Source organism: Panthera leo, chromosome A3, assembly GCF_018350215.1.
Source record: "Panthera leo isolate Ple1 chromosome A3, P.leo_Ple1_pat1.1, whole genome shotgun sequence".
NCBI lineage: Eukaryota > Metazoa > Chordata > Mammalia > Carnivora > Felidae > Panthera > Panthera leo.
Genome location: NC_056681.1, coordinates 117,233,656 through 117,259,231, shown reverse-complemented (window position 1 = coordinate 117,259,231; position 25,576 = coordinate 117,233,656). Strand labels below are relative to the sequence as shown.

General features: G+C 46.4%; 1 protein-coding gene across 6 annotated transcripts in view; it reads left to right on the top strand.

The window, feature by feature from the left end:
• Positions 1 to 25,576, top strand: part of BABAM2 (BRISC and BRCA1 A complex member 2) — a 393,896-nt gene that overhangs the window by 362,468 nt on the left and 5,852 nt on the right. Inside the window, exon 12 of one of the 6 annotated variants that reach the window (XM_042933376.1) lies at positions 13,597 to 14,663. The exons of the other annotated variants lie outside the window; for them this stretch is intronic. Within the exon in view, the coding sequence (XP_042789310.1) occupies positions 13,597 to 13,618 (22 nt within the window). The 3' untranslated portion in view covers positions 13,619 to 14,663. Of the gene's footprint in view, positions 1 to 13,596; positions 14,664 to 25,576 lie in introns of those variants that run through there. 6 annotated transcript variants of the gene reach the window in all.

Below are 25,576 nucleotides of genomic sequence, written 5' to 3'. Positions count from 1 at the left end.
CCTTCTCTGTTTATTGAGCATCCCCCATGGCAGTGGGCTCCATGCTGGGGATACAGCGATAAACAAATTGAAAGTTGTCCACGTCTTCATGGAATTTGTAGCCCAGCAGGAGAGACCAAAGTCTTTGTCATACCAGACTTCTGACAGTTTTAAGTACTGACAAAACCTGGCCTTCCAGACCTAGAATGTTCTCGATTAGTAGGACTTGTTGCTCTTGCTTCCCCTCCCTGACACCCTCCCCAGGGTGCCTACTGGCATCCCCTGTACTTTCTGTAGTACAAAGCCTCCACCTAATCAGGATTGGGGCTCTGTTAAATAATGACAGGGCTGCTTTCCGTAGAAGCACACACCTTCCCAGACTCATGTGGAATCCAGAATTGTTGTTATCTGAAACTTCAGTGTGCCCTTTCTCCCTGTATTTTCCCTTTTTATCCATGATGTCCAAGTCTGAAATTGTGTTTAAGGAAAACAACAGACATAATCAAATGTACCTAAGAACAATCATTGAGACTTTGGTATCTTGAAATAGACTTGAAGAAAGGGATTAAAAAGTAAGCTTTATGTTTGAGGTATTGCAGTTGTTTAATTGTCTGGGCTTTCCCTGTGTATATACAAGATCTGCCCTTAGATGATGGGCTGTTATTTGTGGTACGTGCTATGGACTCTGAACCAGACATGTCCTTGTGGTTTCCATGGCAAAGCTGTGTGTGTGTGTGTGTGTGTGTGTGTGTGTGTGTCTGTCTGTCTGAACTAGACCTTTTAGCATGTATGAATTGAGTCTTTAAGGAGTTGCAGACCACGAGCCTATGATTTCAGTATAGGAATATCGTAAGTGAAGCCTGTTTATCTTAACAGATTGGTTCAGAGATGCAAGAGACATTTGCTTTATGTTAACACCAGTCTAAAGAAAACATCTGAAGTAACATTAAAAAAATCTGCTTTCTACTGTAGGGAAGATGGATTCATTTTAAATGTAATAAAAGAGAAAGCCAGCCACTCATCCTAGGAAGAAGAAATAGTTTAAAAGCTCGCTTCTTAAATTGAAGTGAGTAACTTTCCTGGGTTGTGTCACAAAGGCAGGTAATGGATAAACACAATCAGAGAACTGTCCGTGCAGGATAGGCTTAAGATTGCTGGAGAAGGTTGGAGAGAAAGGACAGAAAGAGAGAAAGGTCAACTGTAGCATTCCTTCCACGCCCTGTTTCTTTGTCCTCTGAAAATATTGTATGTGCTCAGTGCGTAAAAGGCTATAATTCACTTGGAGAGCTCTGCCCATGACATAAACACTCTCACGGTTTATGAACAGCAGTAGAGCTCTCTGAGTGGAGTCAGCTGTTTATTCCCTCCTGTAGAGCAAAGTTCTAAACATGTGAACTCAGAAAGGACGCTTTCTGGCACTGATCCGAGCTTTTCCTATGACATGTGCTTCTTGCGCATGGCTGTCCGGCAAATTCTGTCCTCACAAGAAAAATGCCCTCTAATGACGGCGCACAGGCTCTGGGGTCACACATGCCCAGCTCCTATCACAGGTTCTAATCGAATAAGCTCTGCGGCCTTGGGCAGGGCCATTAATCTTTCTGAACTTCATCCTGTAAAACACGACTGTACTCCTCCCTATTGGATGGACCTGATATGAAGGGTCAGTCAACGAGTGGACATATGAAAGACTCTTGTGTTTAGCTTCTGCTTTGTTCCACTGGTGCCTTTGCTCACCCCTTCCCCTCGCCCTCTTTCTGCTCCTTCAGATCCTTCAGTGTTCTTCCCTGTGGTTTTCCCCGTCCATGCTAATACACAGGCAGCTTCTTCCACTCTTCCTAGTCTCAGTTGACTGTTGGTCATATACAGATCTTCCTTAACTTACGAAAGGGTCATGTCCCTATAAACCCATCATTATAGTTGAAAATATCATTCGTAAATAGAAAATGCATTTACTACGCCTAACCTACCCAACATCCTAGCTTAGCCCCGCACTTCCTTCAATGTGCTCAGGACACTTATATTAGCCACGGTTGGGCAAAATCATTGAACGCAAAGCTTATTTCATAATATAGTGTTGAATATATCACATAATTTACTGAATACTGTACTGAAAGTGAAAGACAATATGGTTGTGTGAGTACAGAATGCTCGTATAAGTGTATCAGTTGTTCACCTTCGTGATCGAGGGGTGGACTTGGTGCTACAGCTCACTGCCTCTGCCCAGCATCACAAGAATCCTACCACCTGTCACTAGCCTGGGAAGAGATCAAAATTCAGAACTCAAAAGTACGGTTTCTACTGAATGCATGTTGCTTTTGCACCATCGTAAAGTCAAAAGATTGTTAAGTGGAACCATTGTAAGATTGTAAGTGGACCAGGTGTACTGCTGTGAAATCTCTTTTGTATTATCCTTTGATTTTTCACATATTTATATTGTTTCCTTTCCTTAAATTGTGAGTTCTTTGAAGGCAGGGGCTTTGCATATATATCTTTTGAAAGATATTTATTGCAGTGTAATTTACATACGGTATCATGTACATGCAACAAAGTGGACAGGTTTAAGACTGTCTTTTGATGGAGTTTTGACAAAGTTACCTTCTATCCTTTCCAATTAGTCTCCTCATCGCCAGGACAGACACTGTCTGATTTCTATCACATGTCTTAGTTTTTTCTTTTCCAGATACTTCTTATAAATGGAATAGTACAGATCATACTCTTTTGTGTGTTTTTTTGTATTTAGCATAATTATTTTAAAATTATCGGTTATGGCATTCCTTTTTTACTGCTGAGGAATTTCCATTATAGAAATATATCATAATTTGTTAATCCATTCGTCTGCATATATATATTTGGGTTGTTTCCAGTTTGGGGACTTTATGAATTAAGCTGCTAAAGAACATTCTTATATAAGCCTTTTTCATAGACATATGGTTTCAATTCTTGAGTAAATAACTGGGATTGGGAGTATGTGTATGACTAACTTTATAAGAAACTGACAAATTTTTTATGAAGTCTTTATACCACTTTACACTCCCATGGGCAATATACAGGGTTCCATTTGTTCCATATCCTCTCCAACACTTGGTATTGTCAGTCTTTTTAATTTTAGCTATTCCAGAGGGGATGAAATGAGATTTCATTGTGTTTTTTTAATCTTGATTTCCTGATGATTAATGATGTTGATCATCTTTTCATGTGCTTATTGGTATGCCTTCTTTTAAGTAGCATCTGTTCAAATTTTGCCTATATTTAATTGGGTTGGTGGTCTTTTTATTATTGAGTTTTAGGAGGTATTTATGTATTTGTCAGATTTATGTATTACAAGTATTTTCTCCCAATCTGTAGCTTGCCTTTTCATTTTCTTAATGATGTCTTTTGACGACAAGAAAGGTTTTATTTTTAATGAAATTTATTTTATTAGCGTTTTCTTTTTATGTTAATGCTTTTCGTAGCCTCATAATTGTTTGTCTACCACGAGGTCATGAAGAGATTCTTCAACATTTCTTTCTTAGAAGCTTTCATTTTGGCTTGATATTGAGGTCTCTGATCCATCCCATCTCAAATTAAGTTCTGTGTATGGTATGAGGTAAAGGCTGAAGTCGATTGTTTATATATATCCAGGCATTCCAGCAACATGTGTTGAAAAAAACTTTTCTCTATTGAATCACCTTCATGCTTTTGTCAAAATAAATTGACTACATATGAGTGGGTCTATTTCTGGATACTCTGTTCTGTTTCATTGGTCTGTTTTTCTGTTTGGATACCAATACCAATATTTCTTAAAGTCAGGAAACGTAAATTCTTCAACTTTGTTCCTTTCGAAGATTGTTTTGGCTATTCTGGGTTCTTTGCATTTCCACATACATTTTAAAATTAGTTTGCCAATTCCAACTCCATTTTCCCCTCAAAAAAAACAAACAAACAAAAAAAAACACCCCACTGAGATTTTGGTTGAGATGGTGTTAAATCTGTAGATCAACCAGGGGAAAATTGGCATTTTAGTAATATTGAATCTTCCAGTCAATGAATTAGGGTTTTATTTAGGTCTTCTTTAATTTTTCTGAAAAGTGTTTTGAGATTTCAGTGTAGAAGGCTTGTGTATTTTTTTAGTGATTTTACTTTTATTGCAAATGATAGTTTTTTTAGATTTTATTTCCGTCTTACTGCTAGTATATAGGAATACAAACAATTTTTCTGTGTTGACCTAGTGTCCTGTCACATTGCTAAATTCACAATTAGTACTAAATTCTAGTAGCTTTTTTGTAGTTTTCTTAGCATTTTTTACATAAACAGTCATATCACTTCTTACAGCTTTACTTTTTATTTTCAATCTTTATAATTTTTATGGCTTTAAATTTCTTTTCCTTACCTAATTGCATTGGCTGGGATCTGTAGTTTAGTACACAGTGGTAAGATCAGATATCTGGCCTTATGTCTCCACATTAGGGTTGATGTTAGCAGTAAGTTTTATATAGATGTCTCTATCACACGAAGAAGTCCTCTTATATTCCCACTTTGCTAAGAGTTTTTATCATGAATGGGGTGTTGAATTCTGTAGAATGCTTTTTCTGTATCTATTGGCCTGATCCTATGGTTTTGCTTTATTCTATTAAAGTGATAAATTGCCTTAATTAGTTTTTGAATACTGGACCAACCTTGCATTCCAGGGGTAAATAAGCCTTCTCAGTCATGATATTTTATCCTTTTTTAGATTATTAGATTTGATTTGCTAACAGTGTGTTAAAATTTTTTACATGTTCGTGAGTGATACTGATTTGAAATTTCTTCTGTTGTCCTTGTCAGATTTTGATAAAAGCACCATGCTGGCTTCATAAAATGAACTGGCAATTTTTCCTTCCACCTTTGTTTGCTGAAAGAGTCTGTGTAGGTTTGGCACTGTTTTTTTTTTAAATGTTTGATAGTTTTATTTAGGGAAAGAAATTCAAAGAAATCCTTACTAAATACAGGGATATTCACCATTTTTTCTTGTGTTGGTTTTAGCAAGTAGTGTTTCCTTTAAGTAAGTTGTCTAAGTTGTTGAAATGATTGGCGTGAGATTGTTGATAATATTCCCTCATTTTTCTTTTAATATCTGTGGGCTCTAGTGATAGAACTTCTTTCAGTCCTTATAGTGAAAGTTTCTATTCTTTTCTCTCCCCTTTTCTTAGAACAGTCTAGCTATGGATTTATCATTTTTACTGATCTTTACAAAGAAAGCTATTTATTTTATTAATCTATGCTTTTCTCTTGGTTACTTCTACTATTTATTTTCAGTTTAATTTGTTCTCCTTTTTCAAGCTTCTTAGGATGGAAGCTGAAGTCAAAGCTGTGCCTGCATATGCCATCCAGGCACCTTTGCCTGCCCTGTGGACCTCACCATTCTCAGTGCACCCTCACACACCTTCATGGGATCATCTCAGCAGCCCCGTGGTGGGGGGGGGGGGGAGGGGGGTACAGTGTAGAAATCCTCACTGTCCTTCATGCAGATAAAGAAACTTAGGCTCAGAGTGATTAAGTGTCTTTCCTGAGGGCACACAGCTAGCTTCTAATAGAGTCAGGGCTCAACACAGGGCCTCTGACTTTCTGTACATCTGTCCCCAGGCAGACAGATACAGTTCCCCTTTCTCTTTACCACTTGTCTGACTCAACCCCCTCAGAGGCCTGGCACTTGAATAACATAAATACAGAGAGGAAATGCATGTGGCAGTTAAGAGCACTGACCCTGAAGTCAGGACAGCTGGGTTGAAACCTGTCTCTGCCACTCACTATCTGTGTGACTTTGGGCAAATTCATAATCTCCCTGAAGTCTGTCCCCTTATCTATTAAATGGGGAATCTATTTTTAGAGGGTGATTATGAGTATCAAATGGTGTGTATGGTGTTCCATTATTAACTAAGAGATTACCACACACTTAACAACTTAGAACAGCACAAATTATTATCTCATAGTTTCTATGGATTAGGAGTCTGGTTCAACCTTCCTGGGTCTCTTTTCAGGGTCCCAAATGACTAAAGTCAAGGTGTTGGCTGGGGCTGCTTTCTCACCTGAGGCCCAGGGCCTCTTCCAAGCGCATTCAGGTTGTTGGCAGAGTTTAGTTCCTTGTGGATGTAGGACTGAGGTGCTGGTTGCTTTACAGGCTGTCAGCTGGAGGCCATTTCCTGCCATGTGGCCCCTCCACATCATCAAGCCAGCAGTGGTGCATCAAATCCTGCTGTTTCTAATCTCTGACTTTGGTGTCACTGACTTCTAGACTCAGATCATTCAAAGGGTTCATTTGATTAGGTCAGTCCTACTGTTAATCTCCCTTTTTTAAAGTCATCTGTTTCATGTAGCATAACATGAAACCATAGAAATGAAATCCAACATTTTCATAGTCCTGGGGATTATCATACAAGGGGTGAGAAATCTCAGGGGCCATCTTAGAATTCTGCTTCCCACACAGGGTGGTGTAGGTGAGTTGTCCAGCGTAGGGTCTGGCACGTCGTGAGCATTCAGTCGATGTTCACTATTAATGTCACTATCCCTGGAGGGAAAAAGATTTTCAATTAAAGGATAGCAGAGTCAGCACTGCACCCAACTAAACAGTCCCCTGGCCTCAGTGACTTGGCCAGAGATTCTTAGATTCTAGGCTGCCCCGTCTATGCACACCATCACCTATGGCTGTATCTTCTTGGTGCCAGCCAGACCAGCTTAGAAAGTTGGAAAAATCCATACTTCAGTTGTTTAATCTACATAAAACCAGCTGTCACTTTAAAAAAAACAAACAAACTGAACTTACTAGTAACCTACATTGGTATCTTGTATACAGCTTTAGATCTGTCTAGATGAATGGATCAGATGATTTTTTTTTTTTTGTAATCCTTTCTAGTCTGATAAATCTGTGAGTAGATGGAGCGAGTTTTCCATGAGCTTCATTGTGTAAAACATCAGGTTGATTCTAGAGGCCTAAGTAGTATCTGAGAATAGGATTTAACCCCAAACCACTCACTGCAATGGCTTGTCACAAATAAAACCCGTTATATAAATGGAATCACTTAAAGAATATTTCAAAAAATAGCTTCTCAGTCAACACATGGGAGTAATTCATGAACCTCCTAAAAACATTTGTTGTTTCCCTTCTTGCCTCAAGGTCAGAGAGTTGTTATTTTCTTATTTAGAAACCTATCCAAATGGTCCCAAAGCAGTCCGTAATTCACCATATGTTCTTCACCATGCACACTTTTATAATTTGTCATCCAGTTGTCTTTGCAGAATAATTTTCTCTTTCAAGGGTTTTTAAAAGATTGTACATTCTGGACTATTTCAGGAATCTTTCACTGTTAATACCTATATATTCCCAAAGACACAGTTTTCTCCAAACTTGTCATTAGCTGCCAAATGCTTCAATCAGTCTTGGGCATCCGTCCTCTAAATACACCCAATAAAAATAGATCTCCTCTCCTTGATTCAAGAGAAGGGGATTAGATGTCCCCACCTGATTTGCTGCCCATCCCCACCCTTACTGTGGCTCGAGGTCCCTTCGGGTCCTTCAGATGCCATGGAACTCAGTGTGGAAACCCCAGTTCAAAGAGGTTAGTACATGGTGTGGTCGCAGGAGCTGTGAGGCCTGAGAATTCTTTGGGACTAGGGGAAGACTCAGGGAGGGGTGTTGGTGAAGTGTAAGTGGTTATAATGTCAGCCTGTTATATGTGTTTGTCTTTCCAGAAATTAATCACTTACTTCTTTGCTTCCTTGTGGGTAGCTCCTTAAGGCAGCTCAAATTATGCTTTGTTCCTATTGAGATTTCATTGCAGAGTCAGGCCTCTCTCTGCAGTCCCTGTGCTTGGTCGGCTGGCCAGAGGGACACCCTGACATTTGTGACACCCATCAGTGTTACGGAAAACCCTGATGGGGACATTGCCACCCTCCCTCTCCCTGGACCGCTACCTCCCCTTCTCCCCCCTACCTCCCTGGGCCCCATCCCTCCTCCTGTTTATAGCCATATTTCTGGAACCCCCATCTGCACCCAAGGGTAGGGGGATGACCAGAAAGGTAAGGGTTGTGCCCAATTGTGATTGCTCACCCCCACAGCCCTTCTGCAAGGGGGAGCAGCTACAGAAGTGAGCCGCTCTGGGCCGAAAGAGTCATTGGCAGAAGGGAGGGCACCGAGGCAGGCAAAGCTACCAGGTTTGGCCTCTCAGGGTGCTGTGCCACAGTGATAGAACCGCAGTTCCAGTGTTGCTATGATTCATGGGTTTTCTTTATTCTTTTATTTTGCCTTAAGTTCCCTTGGAAGAATTCCCTTTAAAAAATCCCAAACCCAGTCTCAGCTGAACTCCCCTCTGAAGAGAAGAGGGAATTTTCTGGTCCAGCCAGCACAGCTTGGGCCATCAGAGTGCCCTGGGAGGACAGGAACAGAACCAGGCTGGAACTGAGGAAGGCCGAGGTCCCCGAGCCTTCCCCTCACCCACGTGCCCTGGGTTCCTGCGTGGGCAAGCACGCCTTTCCCTCCAGGGGTTTAGAAACGTAGACGCTGTGAAGAGAAAAGTAAAGCAAATAAATAACATGGAATTATTGGATCCTTGAACTCTCAGAGAGAATCATTTTGAAAAGTATCTTCAAGGGATTTGGTTTGTTTTTCCTTTCAGAAGAGAGAGCAACGGAGATGGAGAGGAATCCAGATCTGCCTGACGTCCAGGCATCCTCTCCAAATTGCGTAGGTCAGAGAGAACATGTTATTTATTAGAACCTGACATCTGTTGCTGTGAAATGATAAGCTCCCTTAAAAATCCTGGCCATCAATTACTGCTAATACAGCCCTCATCCCGACGGAGCTGTTTTACCATCCTTCCAGCCTTCACGAACCAGGCCGTACCAGGAACAGAGCAATTACAGCCCAGCTCAGCCTCCTTACTCCCCTCGGGCAGGACCCCTCAGGCCATCTTTTACAGGCCCTGCATCTGTGTCCCTGGCTTCTTTTGATTCCACTCTTTGGCCCTTCTGAGGTCTGCTTTAAGGACTGAACCCCACCCCACCCCCTTCGGATCCATCCTTCCATCCTGCTTTCTCAGTGGAAAACAGGGTTAGGGTTTACTTTCTGGTCTCATCGTGTAAGCCAGAAGAAACTGCACATGAGAAGAATAGCTGGAAGATCAGTACATCTTTGTCATGGACATGAACTTTGTTATACTGTTCGAATGCTACCAAGCGCTCAGGCCTCAGGCGAGGGTTCTGATGATCCCACCCAGCCATTGTGAAAATCTGATAACCAAGGAGAGCTACCTCCTCGTTTGTGAGTTATGGTCACATATTTTTCTTCCTTGGAAAAATAGATGTCTTACAGAGCTGAAAGCAAAGGATAGGAGAATTGGTTTGGGATTTTTATAGAGTATCAAAGTAGAAACATACACTTAGCACTGGAAGCAGAGTTGCCTTTGAACTGTTGGAAGAAGAAATCTAACAGTAAGTAAAGACCATGCAAAAAAAGAGTGGCCTGGGAGCTAGGAGACCTGGGTCTGATCTGGGCACTCTCATCAATTGCCCGTGTGATCTTGGGAAGGAAACTTCACCTTGGCCTCAGTACCCTCATCTAAAAGCACTGGCTGGTAACTGATGGTCACCAAGTTCCAGTATATTTTTGGGATTTTAAGTGAAAATTGTGTGTAAATTATGTGCTTAGCATACTTATTTATTCATGTTGAGAAAATTCCACCTCTGTTGCCAGAGGTCAGACACAAATTGAAAACATTACTAAATGGAATTAAGTACGCTCTGTACGCGATGCCTTTTTCTACAACCCATATCTGGTATTTATAGAACACCTCAGTTGCAGAACATGCACGCATATGCCCTGAACACACACCCAGTAAAATACTTCTAGATGTAATACATTTTCAGATGTCAAGTTAAAGCAGCTTCTTGGGAATTAGGCCTGACTGTTCAGATGTGTATGTTGGTTTCTGACAGGTGCCGCCAGGGCCGCTCAGGGCTGTCACGTGTGATGTGGAGTCCAGCCAAGGCAGGAGGGCCAAGCTGCTTGTTTCTATCACTTCACATTAAGGCATGAGTTCTAGAAAAAAAAAAAAGGAAGCAGCAAAGAACAGTCAGGACCATCCATTCTGGGCACATCGTTAATGACAAGCAGAGGCCTTGTTTCTTCAGAAGTGGGATTCTGTCTTGTCTATTGTCAGATCATTCTGGACGGGGGCCACCTGTGAAAATAAGTCTCATGACTTGTTGAAGTAGCAGATTTATAGAGGTGAGCAGAAACAAGGAGCAGATATTGGGGCAGTCACCACTGCTCAGAGACTGGCAAAATTGCCAATATAGTGGAGCAAAGTTGGGCAGCCAAGCAGAAGTGTATCCAGGAAGGTAGGTGTGACAGTGAGGACCAGTCTCGGCACACAGAGCTTGGAAGGAACCTTAGAAACCATCTTGTACAACTAAGGTTGAGTGCAGTAGGTATTAACCACTGTGCTGGGAATTAAATGAAATAATTGGTATAAAACGCTTGGCACAGCAGCGGGCATGGACTTGGCAGTTCAGTTCATCTTTCTCATTTCCCGGAAGCAGTTGTTCAAGACCATACAGTACCATGATTAGAACGCTGTGCCCCAAGCCACCTCTGACCTCTCACCTTTACTCAGTCTGTTTCCGGCTTCCTTGCTCACAGGAGCCATATAGTGACATCAAGGGCTGGAGGTTAGCATGCCTGCATGCACACACCCAGCCACCTGCCCTGTGTGTGGCCTGGCCTTCTTCCTCACGGCTCACTTGGGGGCTGAGGGATGCTGTGGCCATGGGGAAAGCCTAAGGTATTCTTTTTCTGGTTGTTTGTTTGTCTTTTAAAGGTTTACTTAGTTTTTAGACAGAGAGAGAGACAGAGCGTGAGCAGGGGAGGGGCAGAGAGAGAGGGAGACACAGAATCCAAAGCAGGCTCCAGGCTCTGAGCTGTCAGCACAGAGCCCGATGTGGGGCCCAAACTCATGAACCATGAGATCATGACCTGAGCCGAAGTTGGACGCTTAACCGACTGAGCCACCCAAGTGCTCCAGAGAGCCCAGGGTATTCTTGAGCAGAAATAGTTCTTCTGGGAGGATAAAGACCTGGCACTGAGTACCTTTGAGGGAACTAAATATTCCTGTGGCCAAACGTATCACAAGAATCAGTGGACGGAAGAAGAAAGGGGGTGTCGTAATGGAGCGGGCCAAAGAATAGATGCTGCTTCTTGGCCTCCAAACTAGCAGGAAGGCTGCACATGGAGAAGAGGATGAAAAATTCCAGTGACTCTTATCTTCCCAGACAGACAGAACTGCTGGCACTTAGTCATGCCTAATGGAAAATGGAAGCCAAGAAAGCAGAAGCGAAGACGGAGTGATCGAGGGTCGCCCTTAATCCAGAGTCGCTTCTGAGGAGAAAAAGGGGCGTGTCTCCTTGTGTGCCCTGGATGGTCAGGGCTGGGCTTCCGGGTAGAGATGCTGTGGCTGTCAGGAGAGCAGGCTTCAGAGTAGCCATGATTGTAAGAACCCAGCGTAACAGTGGTTTCTGCCGTTAAGTTACTGCTGGTACTTCATTTGGAAAACACTTAGGAGTTATATATATGACATACAGAGTATGTGCAAAGCACAGGAGACACACAACACACCCAGTTTGAAGAGCCCCAGCTACAAAGCCTGCTGATCAATCTTGGAGCGGTTCATCACCAGTTGAGATTCCGTTCTGGCAGTGGGGCCACCCATGGCATTAACTACTTAGCACACTGAGTATGAGTCAGGATTGCAAAGCAGGAAGCTCTGTCGCTCTTCTACAAATCAAAAATCAAAATTTAGGAGACCAGAATTTTCCATTATTGATCATTTTAAGGAGCATATCATCTTTAAATGGTCATTATTCCTGTCGTCCAAAAAAAGTGAAATTTACAAGAACATACATGTAAACGCATGACTGTTGTTGTCTCAGCATAAATGGTAGCGGATCACGCAGTTTCTTCTGATCATCTTATAGATGATGATGAGGAGGAGGAGGAGGAGGATAAATGTGTACTGGCTGCCTACACTGTACCAGCATAACTCCAACTGCTTCATATATGTTAATTCCTATACTTCTCTTAACAACCCTGTGAGATCAATACTGCCATTATACCTAGTTGATAGATTATGAAGGCTGTGTGCCTTATTGGGGAAAGGGAATTCATTGGTCTTCTAGGCTTCTCTCTTGGGTAGCATAGGCTTGCGCAGCAGGCTGTAGGCAGTGCCTTCAAGTCGCTTCCTGGGTAGAGATGTTAAATGTTGGCAGGTGTCCCTGTGTGTGTTTGGGGGTGGGAGTAGGGGTGATGTGGGGAAAGGTGTCTTGGACCAGTCTTCTCATATTCCCACCCTCTTTCTTCAGAACATTCTCGAGGACAGTTGGCAGAGTGAAGACGGCCTCCATGGTCTGAGAACTTGTCTCACCAAATAAGAGCAAGCCCTCTTTTAGAGAGTTTTTCTTCCAGGAGCATTGCTAAAAGTGGGAACTTCAGCTGTCCCTTGTGGTGTGACTTGAGATGGCCATGGCAGGTGTGATGGTAACTGACCAAATACTCCCTGCTCTGGTGAGTCTGAGGACCACAGCATTGGAGCTGGAAGGCAATCCAGCTGCCTGGCTTTGAAAGTGAAGCAAAGAAGACCCAGGAAAGGAAGCCCAAGGTCACACAAATATTCAGAATTTGAGTCTAAACTTAAGTCTGGGTCTGTGCTCCTGGGCTCTTCAGGAATAATTTAGGGGATGTGAAATTCCCAGCAGACTTGTTTAGTTGAACATTTGCTCTGGGTACTTGATCACAGTCGTCTCCAGGTCTCCATCTGGCTGTGTGTCCTTTGGTGCTGCCATACCCAGCTTTATGCTTGACTCATTCTCTCCTTGAGGCAGAGTTTGTTAAGCCCCTAAGAGCAAGATCACCACTGGTAGGGAGTTAGTGGCACTATCTTAGGCCAGTTTGATCTTGGCCCTCCCCTTTGGTGCCTCCTTGCTGATCTCTTTGCCCCACCCTTGCCAAGTGTTCTGTGGTTGAGATGGAAAAATCCACCTTAGAGCAGATGGCTTTTAACCTCAGTTTCAGAAGAATAATTTGTCCACGGAACATGAGGTGAAATTTAAAACAACACAGGGCGTAGGTTTGAGCAGAACAGCACCCTTGGGCTTAAGAGTGACTTTGACCTATTCCTCCCAGACTAGAATGATTATCCAGCTGCCAGAGAGTTCTTAGAGGAATCACTTTATTAAATGGTGTCACTGGTGAAGTGGTATTAGCCCTAAGACCAGCTTTATCTGCACACTCTAAAAGCAAACCTGACCGTGCAGGCTGAGCTTGCCCACGTGGAAGCTGGGAGCAGCGATCATGGGATCTTCCACTCTTTTTATTTTCTTGTTCTTGCCACAACCTGTCATGAGACCAAGAAAACTTGTTTTGAAAATGCTTGACAGCCAAAACAACCTGTTCCCAAGCCCTGGACCAGAGGGTTTGCCCTCTCTGACCATTTATGTACTGTTAGAGGTTTGACTAGCTGCTGCCTGGAAAAAATGAATATGCTGTTTTCTTCTCGTATTGTTCACAGACAAGTGCCAGTGGCTTCACGGGTCCTTTTTTCCCTTTTTTTCCAGCCCTTCACCAGAGACATTTTAAAACTGTGCCTGAGTCTCACTGATGAATGAACCTTAGCAGCATATACTTATGAGGATATAACCAATGGTTACCTGTCTGCAAGCCGAGCTTGATATGTGGGTTGTGTTTCCCAGTCCTATTAGACTTTAACCTGTGATTTTCCACTTGCATTTTGGTCCTCTTTGGAGTTAAATGTGAGAGTCAGACTCTCCAGTTACCCCAGGGGCTAGTTTGTCCTTTCACACTGGTGACTCTAAGGCCTGCAGGAGCATCTCTGTTCCTCCCCACAAACCGTGCAGGTCTTGGTCTTTGATGGTCTTGGGTGGGTCCTGTGACTGTGAAGGAGTCACGTCACTCCTCCTCTGAAAATACAGGGGTGGGACTAGAACAAGAATTGGCAGACAACAGCCAGCTGCCTGTTTTTACAAATAAAGTTTTATTGGAACACAGCCATACCCATTCATTTACATATCGTCCGGGGCTCCTATCACTACAAGGGCAGAGGCAGATTGTAGAAACAGAGTATATGGCCTGCAAAACAAACTTTTTACTATCTGGCCCTTTACAGGAAAAGTTTGCTGGTCCCTGGACTAGATGATCTTTAGGGTTTTCAAATCCAACTCCCTATGACTTTTGAACTTGTGGCAGGCAGTGCTTTTATAGCATGAGCTGCTGAAGTAACCAATAAGGGTCTTAACTCTCTCTTCCCTGTAGTAGTTAAAAGCATGTTTTGAGATTGTTGAAATCTACAACAGGTGGGGACTTACTCTGTTTATTTTTACAGTTTATTTTGCTGTACGTCTGAGTTTGCTTATTGGTCTGATGTCTCTGGCACCCATGGTGTTCACCAATTTTGGAAAAAAGACAGCCAGCTGCAGGTCTGACTGCATTCAGTGGCATGGTTCAAGGTGGGCCATCTGTACCCCACAGAAAGGAACACAGATTCGTCAACTTGATAACCATGACAGGAAAAGGGAGCCAGACACTGCCTTGAGAGCCTGTGTGGCTGCCCAAACCCACCCACCTGTGTTCTGTCCCTGAGTCTGAGCTGTAGGATGGGGTGGGAATAGCCCGGAGTGGTGGGGTAGGTTGGTGGCTGTGGTAAGAAAAACAGAAATGAGTCCTGAAGATGCCTTAAAAAATTCAGAGACCAGGGAAAAACTACATCTTCTTCCCCCATTAGCAGTCCAAACAAGATTCTCTTTTTTTTATGTTGATTTATTTTTGAGAGAAAGAGAGCACATAAGCAGGGGAGGGGCAGAGAGAGAGAGGGAGACAGAGAATCCCAAGCAGGCTCCATGCTGTCAGCAAAGAACCTGGTGCATGGCTCAAACTCACGAACCGTGAGATCATGACCTGAGCCGAAATCAAGAGTTGGATGTTTAACCGACTGAACCACCCAGGCGCCCCAAGATCCTAATTTATAAAATTTGCGTCCTAGTGACATGCATCCCCTATGCACATGCCAGATGCACAAGAGAGAACCCAAAGTACAGAAATGAATGGTTCTCTTCTCAGGGCCACTCTGGTCTATAAAGAACTTTTGTGCAGACTAGAAAAGGTGTCCCCTTTGCGTTGGTTCAGAGCAGAGTTCGACTAATAGCTTTGAGTTAAAAACAAACAAACAAAAAAAACCCACAACAGTCTGTTTCTCTGGGCACATAGCCCCTGGAGCACACAGCTTACAAGTAGAGCAGGAGTGAACTTTCAGTCCCCACTTGCTTGCTCAGCTAGATGCCTTTGTGCGGAGTAGAAGCTGTACTCCCAAATGCATCAGCCACTCCTGATCCCTGGTATCCTAGAAGTCTGCGGGGTCTTCTCCCAGGGGCCTTGCTGGACAGTGACACATTCATGCTGCTTGGCGTTGGTTTCTGAGACCACAGCGGCCTCAGCTGGCCCCTAGCCTGCCCATTAATACCTGTCCCTGTCAGCAGTGCCCAGGCCAAGGGTGGCTCAGAGTCTCAGGGCTGGCAGAGGGGCGCCCCACGGCCAGAAGCACTAAGACTTGGTCTCCTCCCAACAGACAACAGAGACCCTGATCTATGTTAGGCGCTGCTTTTGGAGAGCCCACGTCCTGGCTCTTCTTTGGCAATTTCTGACCCGAAACTGGCCGTCAACTTCAGGAATGCACACGATATTCCAGAGCTATAGCTCACAGGTGATACGCTAGCAGCACAAATGGGTGAGGCGGTCCAGAATAGACAAGCTCACAGTGGTAGGAGCTGACCTCACTCCCGAGGCATTGGGTTACGCGTTGCCCAGTGTGCGCGGTGACGCCGTTCCGGGACACCCCTCCTGCAGAGGGTGTGCTGTCAGAGTGGTTTTCAGTAGGCTGTTATGAACTCCCCATGGGTGAGATGGCTTTGTGGTCAGATATGATTTCCAGCTCTCAGCTCACAGTGGGAATTGCATTCGGGCCAGCTGTGTGGGCAAATTTTGAAAGATTCCTAACCTACCCTTTTCATTTCATATCTAGCAGCGGCCCCCAGCAGTTTGGAGGCTGGAGGATTGGGAAGAAAGAGAGGCTGGGAGCCCACAGTAGCCAAGAACTTAATATCTACTTCCTGTCCCCTTTCTTGGTTCTGAAAGTCCACTGGGAACAAGAGGAAATGTAGTTTGTCAGTGTTCTGAGCCCCTAAAGCGTGCAGAGCACCGTGCTAAGGAACAGAGGCCTGCGTACAAGGGCACTTCTCTCTGTGCCCTAGAAAGATGCCCTAGGGAGGAAAAGGGTGGGGTGTGGGCATCAGTGCCACCACTCCTCGCAGGGAAGGGTGATGGTAGCCCAGTGAAGCCGGCACTGGGGAAGGGCCCTGTAGTTACCTTGGGACCAGAGGCCTGGGAACTGAGAGGAAGAAAGCTGGCAGTTAGCAAATGTTTTTGATTTTTAAAACATACTGCTTCAAATCACCAGGCACACGCTGATGCCCTTCACTTTTCGCTACAGATGCTGTGGGTAAACATAGGCCCCTTCCAGTGGACTGTGAGTGCCTCAGAGCCGTGGCCATCCTGCTCCAAGCCTGTGGGCACACAAAGCGCAGGAGACCTCCCAGGGAAAGCACTGCGCTGCCACAGGGTACTAGCTTGTGTCCACATCCCCCTCTGCCTTGACCACACAGCTGACCTTGGGCCAGCTACCTGTTCTCTCCAAGTCTGTTTCTTCATGTATCCAGTGGCAGGAGAGCAGTGGTATCTATTTTCATACACTTGATTGTTGCTTGCATTAAAATGAAGGGTTTTTTTTTTTAATGTTCATTTAGTTAGTTTTGAGAGAAAGACAGCGTGAGCAGGGCTGGGCAGAGAGGGGGAGAATCCCAAGCAGGTCAGCGCAGATCCTGACGCGGGGCTCAATCCCACAAACCACAAGATCGTGACCTGAGCCGAAATCAAGAGTCAGACACTTAACTGACTGAACCACCCAGGCACCCAAAATGAGTTTTTTTAAAGGCATATTATAAACTAGAAAATACCAAGTATCAAGTTAGTTCATTCATTTATTCAACAAATATTAAATGCCTACTAGGTACAGGCACTATGTAGTCAATAGTCCCAGGTATTCCAGACCCTCTTATAAACAGAAGCTGTTCCATCGATGTTTCTTTTTTTTTTATTTTTATTTTTTTAACATTTACTATTGAGAGACAGAGCATGAGCATGGGAGGGGTGGAGAGAGGAGGAGACACAGAATCTGAAGGAGGCTCCAGGCCTTGTGCTGTTGGCACAGAGCCCGACGCGGGGCTCGAACTCAAAAACCGCGAGATCATGACCTGAGCCAAAGTCAGACGCTTAACCGACTGAGCCACCCAGGCGCCCCTATCGATGTTTCTTGAATTAAAGTGAAGCAGGAGTTGCCTAGAGTGTGTTCATGCAGCCGTGTGGTGGGAGCAGAGGGCAGGCGGAAAGGAAACTAACATGGTTTGAGTTCTTACCACGTGCCTGGCACGGGTTCCTCACAACAGCCACGTGAGTCCTATGGGAACTCCATGGAGACCCAGGATGGTTAAGTAGCTTCCCCAGAGACACACAGGTACTAAGTGACAGATGCATATTTAAACTCAGTTCTGACTCCAAAATCCACCTCTTCTCTCTGGGCAGTAAGAGTGGTTGCAGAGTGCTCTTCTTGCCACAGAATGAGACCAGCCTGTTCCCTCTCTAACCTCTCTGATTTTCCTTCTTCCAAATATCCCCCAGATCAATGACTCAGGCCAGATCCTAGCCAAAAATGGTCACTCTTGCTTCTAGGCCAGAAAGTGGGACTCGTGTGAAAGCAAAGCAGGGTGAGGCTCTGTGACCACAGGCCAAAACCTCATGTTCACAAGGGCACAGGTTTTAGGAAAACAATAGCCTTTGATGCCTGATCAGGATTCCTTCAATGGTAAGGCCCCAGGAGGCAACTCTCACCCAAACAACGTACTCTTGGCAAAGGGAGGGTGGGTGTCTTTTCAGGCATAAAGCTACCAGCAAGGACCCAGAAATCACTCAAGGGAGTTGTTGATTTCCCTAAGGGATCTAGCTTTTGGAAATAAACTTAGCAAAGGATTCCATTGGCCTCCATCCTGAGGCCTGTCTTGCCTCTAACACCTTGGAGGGGAGGGAGATCATGGAACTTTTGTCCCTATGTAGGTTACCAGCTCAGCAACTGAGGCGTCCTTTTCTCAAGTTTAGCACCAGCTATTTATTCTGATAAAGAATTGGTAAAAAAACAAAACAAAACAAAACTAGTGAGGTTACTGTTTGGCTTGGTTTCCAAAAACCAGTCCCTGCAATTGGCAGTTATTTCCTAGACTTAATAGGTGTAGGAAAAAAGGACCTTTGTTGATGGTCAAGCATTTGACAGAAAATGAGAGTATTTCTGTGTTACTGAGGTACAGCTCCCAAAAATGAGCACAGAGGCATCCAGGTGGGGTGGATCGTCAGAAGGATAGGGAATCTACAAGGCTGCGTTCAAAGCTGGGCAGACCCAGGGCTCCAGAGCCAGCAACACCAGAGAACTCCTGCCCACAGTGCTCAGGAAGGCACCCTGACCTTGGGGCCCGGGGCACGTGGTGGAGGCCTCGGCTGCCCCCACCATTCAGTTCACAAGGCCTCAAACATCTCCTCCCCCTGAGAGTGATCGCAGAGGCAGACAATGACATGGCTACAAGAGACATCAACCTGCAACCCCAACACAGTTTAGGTAGGGTGTTTTGTTCCAGAAGACACAAGTAGCACCCATGGGCGGGGGTTCCCAGGGAGTAGATTTCAGTTTAGAATAAGGCAAAACACTGTAACTATTAGACATGCCTATAGGTAATGTGCTCTCCCTCATGAAAGGTGTTCAGGCCAGCACTAGAGGGTCACCCCCTCAGAAGTACTGTTAAGGCAAGCCCTGCCTTGCGCAGGATCCTAAGATCTCCACTGTGTCTCTGGTTAGTACCGAATGAGCGGCTCCACAGTTGGAGCTTTAGAGACTGGCACATGCCGTGGCTGGGGGTGGCAGCAGCAGGCTTTGTGGAGGGCCTGATGCTTATGCCAGGCCTTGAGGGCAGGTGGGTAGGTTTGGGTAGGAAGGGAGGGCTCCAGCATGTTGCAGGGTCCAGGAAAGTTCCCTTTACCTGCAAAGCAAATGCACTCCTACTTAACTGGCTCCCAGAGTTGCAAAGGGGAATTAATTATTGTTTGTGATACACTTTAAGATTCCCCGATGAAAGACCTTGTATAAATGCAAATTATTATTATTGTCATTAAAGGTGCTAGACGTCTGGCCTGCTGGCTAATGCCCTGGTATAGCTCTGAGAAGAAAAGAAAGCAAACTCCCGGCAGAACGTTTGCTCTGGTTGCTCCAGAGCGCTAGCAGTGAGGAGAAGCAGGTCAAGGAGGGCTTGGCCCATGACTGCGAAAGTGAAGCCAACCAACCCTGACCAGAATTAGCATGCAGCTCTCTGCTCTAAGAGTCAAGTGTCTGTGTACCTCCGAGGGCCAGGGCCCTGCTCAGATTCATTCCCTGATCGCCGCAGGATCCGGCCTGTTACTAGAGCAGGAGCTATCCATGACCCAGTGAGTGTTTGCTTGTCTACTGGTCTGAAGGATGGAAGGAAGGTGGCCAGGATAGATGCTGGCCACCCAATGTTGGGGTCCTATGTCAGATCTAGAGACAAAGGGCGAGATCTAGAAACCTCAGACATGTGTGATATCCCTGCCAATACTTATTAAGGCTTTGAGAGAACCCCTCTAGCAAAGCACAGGGAGAGGTCATTCATTAATTACTGTTTCCACGTAAGCCACTGTCTCTGGCTAAAGTGGTTGGATTGCTACCAAAGTAATAATAATAATAATAATAATAATAATAATAATAATAATGAGTGGATAGTAGTGTTTTAGACCTGGAAGTGAACTCAGAAGCCATCCCTTCACTTTCCAGATGAGGCAGTGTGGGGTGCGGAGAGGTGAGGTGGCCCATCCCAAGTCGCATAGCCAGTAAGAAGCAGAGCCAGGATCACACTTCAGGCCTCCCCATTCCTAGTCTACAGCTCAATTATGTCAAGATAATAATACCTCCCATTTTATAGCACTTTCCAGACATCGTACTTCTCAACAACCCTGGAGATTTTAAGATCCCAAATGACCTCACTATTTTTTTTTTTTTAATTTTTTTTTTTCAACGTTTTTTATTTATTTTTGGGACAGAGAGAGACAGAGCATGAACGGGGGAGGGGCAGAGAGAGAGGGAGACAGAGAATCGGAAACAGGCTCCAGGCTCGGAGCCATCAACCCAGAGCCTGACGCGGGGCTCGAAGTCACGGACCGCGAGATCGTGACCTGGCTGAAGTCGGACGCTTAACCGACTGCGCCACCCAGGCGCCCCTCAAATGACCTCACTATTAAAGGACCTTCTGCCCTCTGCTCTTCTGGGGCTCATTATTTGGAGAACATTTATGATGCCTCTTATGTGCACCTGGGTAGATTGCACATGTCCTCCCCGTACTTTCTTTTCCTTCTCGCGGACATTCAGAGTAGGCCTCATTCTTCACGCAGGTGCTTTAGTACTTCCGGGAACCCGAGGGACAAGCGAGAGGGAGGCCAAACTCATCCCTTTGTCCCTTGTCATTGCAGTCATGATTCTACTGAAAAGCCACCCGATGCAGGTCCCTAGAGGGGGACTAAAGGTACCAGTCAACACCTCTAGACACATAAACCTACAAGAGGGAGGGCCATTTAGCAGGGGTTTGTAAGAACGAATGTGAGCTGGCAGTAAGTAACTCTCTGAATTCATTCCTGGGCTGTCGGCCGTTCGGTGCTAATGGAGGAGACCCAAATGTAGCTAACCTGGTGCTTGGGAGAGGAGGATCGCCAAAGCAGAGCACTGGAGAAATCCCCGAACGCAAAGAGGAGTCCGAGTGACTCGGTGTCACACGGCAGCCCCAGAGGTAGGGCCCCGTCCTCCACACGCCATCTCTAGCTCTCTCTCCTCTGGGAACCATGGCGGTGTGGAAAAAACGTGTCCTTTGGAGTCCAGCAGCTAGCAGCTCTGGATTTATAAATAGCATTGCCACCAGTTACCTGCGTGATCTTAGAAAGCTGCTTTGCGTCTCTGAATCATAGATTTCTCATTGGCAGAAACAGAGATAATAATACCTCCCCGGCAGTAGGCCCATCAGGAGAAGTTAAACGTAAAATAATATAGATGGAAACAAATAGCATGAAGTCTAGCACGTAGCAGGCACCCTCCCTCCTTTAATACTTATGGCTTCCAGGTTTTTTGTTTTTGTTTTTCTTTTTAACCGCAATCCACGGGAAGATATTTATTTTATAACCTAATTCTGTCTTTATAACTAAAACAAAAGTTTCGTGAAAAACTGTTTCCCCTCGCCACATGTGATACACTCTGACTTTATTTTGATTCACGTTAATGCTGCTTGGGACCCACTAAATTGATTTCACAACGTACTGCAACCGTGATACCAATCATTTGAACCAGCCCATTTGATACCACGTGTGGATCTCATTTACCCACGTTGTGTGTCCTTCATTTCCTTCCAGCCCTGGCTCTCTGTAGCTGGCACATAGGGCCAGAGCTGCCCGTGCACAGCATGCACAGGGCCCCGGGCTTGGTGCAGGGTGCAAAGAGCCCTACGGAGCAGGTGGGCTCCTCCCCCGTGCTCCCCCCCACCCTCCGCGGTGCCCCTCAGAATGACTGAGAGGACCCATAAGGCTCCCCGCCTGCCACGGTTCTGCCTCCTGCCAGCCTGCTGGAGAAGTTCGCTACGCTCCCAGCCCAGCATAGCCCACCTGAAGTTTCTGTCAAGGCCCCTGGAGCCCAGCAGGGATGGTGGGCCTCGGGCAGCCTCTCCCATTGAATAGTTCCTTCCTTTGGAATCGCTGCTCTCCCATCTGTGAGCCCCGAGAGCCAGATGTCTGCGGATCTTATTTCAGCTGCCAGGCAGGGGGATCAGAATAGAAAGAAGAGGGACCCTGGCCATCCTTGCTGCCCCTCCTCTCGGTCTGCAAGGGGTACCTGTGAACACCCAGCTTGGGGGGAGGGGTGCGGCGAATACTCAGAGAGCTGGAGTGATGAAAAGCTGGGCCCAGAAGCAGCAGGCAGGGGCCCGGGCATCCACGGAAGACATGAGCTGCAGCCTCCAGATGCCGAGTCTAAGTGGAGAACCCAAACTCACAGCCAGGCAAACACCACTTTAAAGCTCCAGGGAGACTCTCTAGGGAGGCCAGGATTGTTTATGCCCCAAAGAGTCAGTCTCCTAAGTGTTTCCCTGGCACTGTGGGGGTCTGGCACTCTCCTGCGGAGGCTGATGCCTGGCAGTGCTGAGGGGGAGCCTTGAGGCACAATCCCCACTGGAGTGTGACTTGGGGCCTCGGACACACACTCCCACTCCGCATGGCCAGCTCGGCTGGGACCCTGAGCACTTCCTCTTTGAGGTCTATCCTTTGGTTTTTCCCCCTTTGCTGACTAAGAAGGGGAGAGTAATCCGTGACCTTGGCAGTGACTCACTGCCATCAGATGGGCGGTCAGCGTCTCCCCAGCACAGGTGAGCATAGGAGTAGCTCTCGTCCTGGCCAGGCCTGTGGAGGGATCCCGACACCCTTCACGGGCATCCACACAGCCATCCGTGGGAGCAGCGCTCAGCTCCTATTCGTGCAGCCCTGGGCAGAGGGAGCAGAAGACCGGTGCCCGCCGCCGAGGCACCTGCCATCTGAGGCACAGTGAGGGAAACAGGATGAGCACAGGACTGTGGCTCTGCTCTGGGTCCCCAGGCAGTGCCACACTCCCTAGGCCCCCTCCCCCCCCACCGCCCCGACACCTGCTGTCCGGCTTCAGCCCAGCCAGGTGCACCCCTTCATCTCAGCCCCCTCCCCACCCAGGGGCCCAGGCCTTTCTCAGTGGCCACAAGGTACCCCCTCCTCCCAGCCTCTCATCAAATAGGTTCAGGATGCAAACAGCATCAGGCTGAGAGGAATGTGAGCACTGCCCCTTAGCTCCAGGGCCTCCAGCTGGCCGTGGGCACTTCATTCACTCATGCACCAAGTTAGCATTCACTTGCTGTGAGGCCCACAGGAAGGTGAGCACCACTGGGCAGTAAGGACGAACCATCCCTAAATTCTGCTGTCCAGAGACTTACAGAGAAAACCTGTACTAACAGCCGTGACTGTCGTGTGCTGTGTTAGAGGAGCCACCATTTTCTCCGGCTCTCAGTTTTCCCTTCCCTGTAGTGATTGGACTATATGACCTCTGAGATTTCCTTTTGTTCCAAAATGTTATAATTCTAAAGTACGTCTTGAAGCCAAATGTCTACGTTCGTTAGAAATATTTATTGCATTGCTGTGTGTTGAGCCCCACACCAAACCTGGGATGCCAGAAGGCGGTTGAATATGACTGTCTTGCCGTCGAGGAGTGTGTGGTGGCTATGGAAGAACGGTTGGAATGTGACGGATGTGTGCCCCCAGAGATGGGGCCCAGTGGAGGATGGGAGCCCTGTGGCTGGGGGAGGCTCAGGAGCCCATAAGGACTACCCGTCCCTCCCTCTCATTTGGCCAGCTGACCTCTGCTGTCCTCCTTGGCCGCCTTCTCATGCACTGTGCCAGAGGGTTCCAAGGGGGCAGAGATACCTGCAGCCCTGGGGACAAGGCCTCACTCCTGCAGTTGCAGAAGCTGGCTGCAAGCTTCTGTAGCCCAAAGGAACTGGCCAGGCTCCAGAGGGCCTCCTTGGAGGGCCTCAGAAGGAGAGAGAACCACTAGGTAATTTTGATCATTTTAGTAAGCATTTAAAAATACCCTGTGATTTAGAAGGAGCCAGATTCCATCCCAATACTTTGATGTCTAGAAATGGATCTCGGTTGGTTGGTTGTTGAAGTCCTCCTAAAACAGCATTTGATTTAATTCAACACATACTGAGACTACAGTCTCAGCCCGTCGGCAGTCTCACAGGCGAGGAGCCCGAGCTGCACAAGACATCGTCTAGACACCAATCTAAACATTCCAGACTCGAGTCAGACCATGGCTGGGCCTGAGGTTGGAGGCCCGGTGTGCCGTGGAATCCAGCGGAGGGGAGATTGCTTCCAGCTGGGGGTGGGGGCTGCCGCCCGAAACTGTGAGCTCGTGATGCTGTGTTCCCAGCAAGATATCAAGCCTTTGCATCTCAAGCGTGTTGATTTTCTTGTTTTGCAAGTTCAGACCCCCTAAAAACGAAGCAGCCGTGCTCAAGGATCGACACATTTAGGGAGATTGTGTGAACCAGTTACAACCACTTGTTTGTTCCTAGAGCCCACGCCAGAGAGCCAGGAGGACATCGCCTGGGGCGCAGCTACAAAATAAGCTTCCATTGTGCCAGTCCCTTGCCCACCAAGGCGCCCAGAGTCGGATGGGCAGACTTCACAGGGGCCTTTGGAGGGTTTGGGGTGAAGGGCATTGGAATAGACGCAGGTCTCTTTGTAGAGATCCTATTTTAAGGTTGACTCCTCTGACACGAGGAGAGTAACCTCAGATGAGTCAGTATTTACAGTGGCCCGTCCAGGACAATGAGGACCAGGCAAGACCACGAGAAATGATTAGCAGGACTTTGTCTCACTATTTACAGGACTGCTTTGATTTTCAGACCACAATCGGTTTTCATATGACTGATTAAAAACATGTGCCAGTTGAAGTCACAGCTGCAGCAGAAAAGTGGGGAAAGAAATGGGCCTTAGATGTTTTGGAACTTGCCTCTCTTTGCAAAAATGCATTCTGACTTGATTTATATTTCCTTGATTTCCTGACAACGAGGGTCGTGTCCCCAAACCACTTCTCCCACCCCGCCCCTCTCCACCACCACGTTGGCCTGACTCTGGCAGACATCCTAAGGCTCATCTCATGATTGCCCAGAGAAAAAAGATTTTCGAATTCCAAAAAGAGACTACCAAGCCCTGTTTTGGAAGAAGATAATCGTTTAGGCTTTTATACAATACAAAGTCCCAAGTAAGCAAGGCTGAAGGCAGCAAGACCCCAGGGTCTCCTGCATGTGGGAAGATGTGCCCCAGTGGCACCAGGATCAGGGCACCACTGGGCACGTGAACTCACTAAGCCTGCGTTTTCCTGCCTGCAGACAGAGAGCGGGGCTTCCTGCCACACTGATAGCCATGCTTCACCCGCTCCACGGGGCCCCTTCCCCTTCTCCAGAGTCCCTAACCCGTTTGGGCCTTGTTTTCTGTTATAATTTTCTTAAAGCCATATCAGTTCACATGTTCAAATGTGGATTTTTATTCGTTTGAAAATATCCATTGAATAAATACAGAACTGCAATTCCCGTGGGGAAAACCCCTATAGATGAGCCCTTTTTGGACACAGTTCCTAAATACCTTCACCCGAAGGCATCTGTAGATTTCCCTAATGGTCCCTGTCATAACTTTCCAGAACCCCTTCCCCAGAACACGCCGGTTATTAACAACCTGCTGTGGAGCCTCCCCTCGGGACGGCACAGGGACGGCTGGGGAACTGGTCTTCCGTCCCTGTCG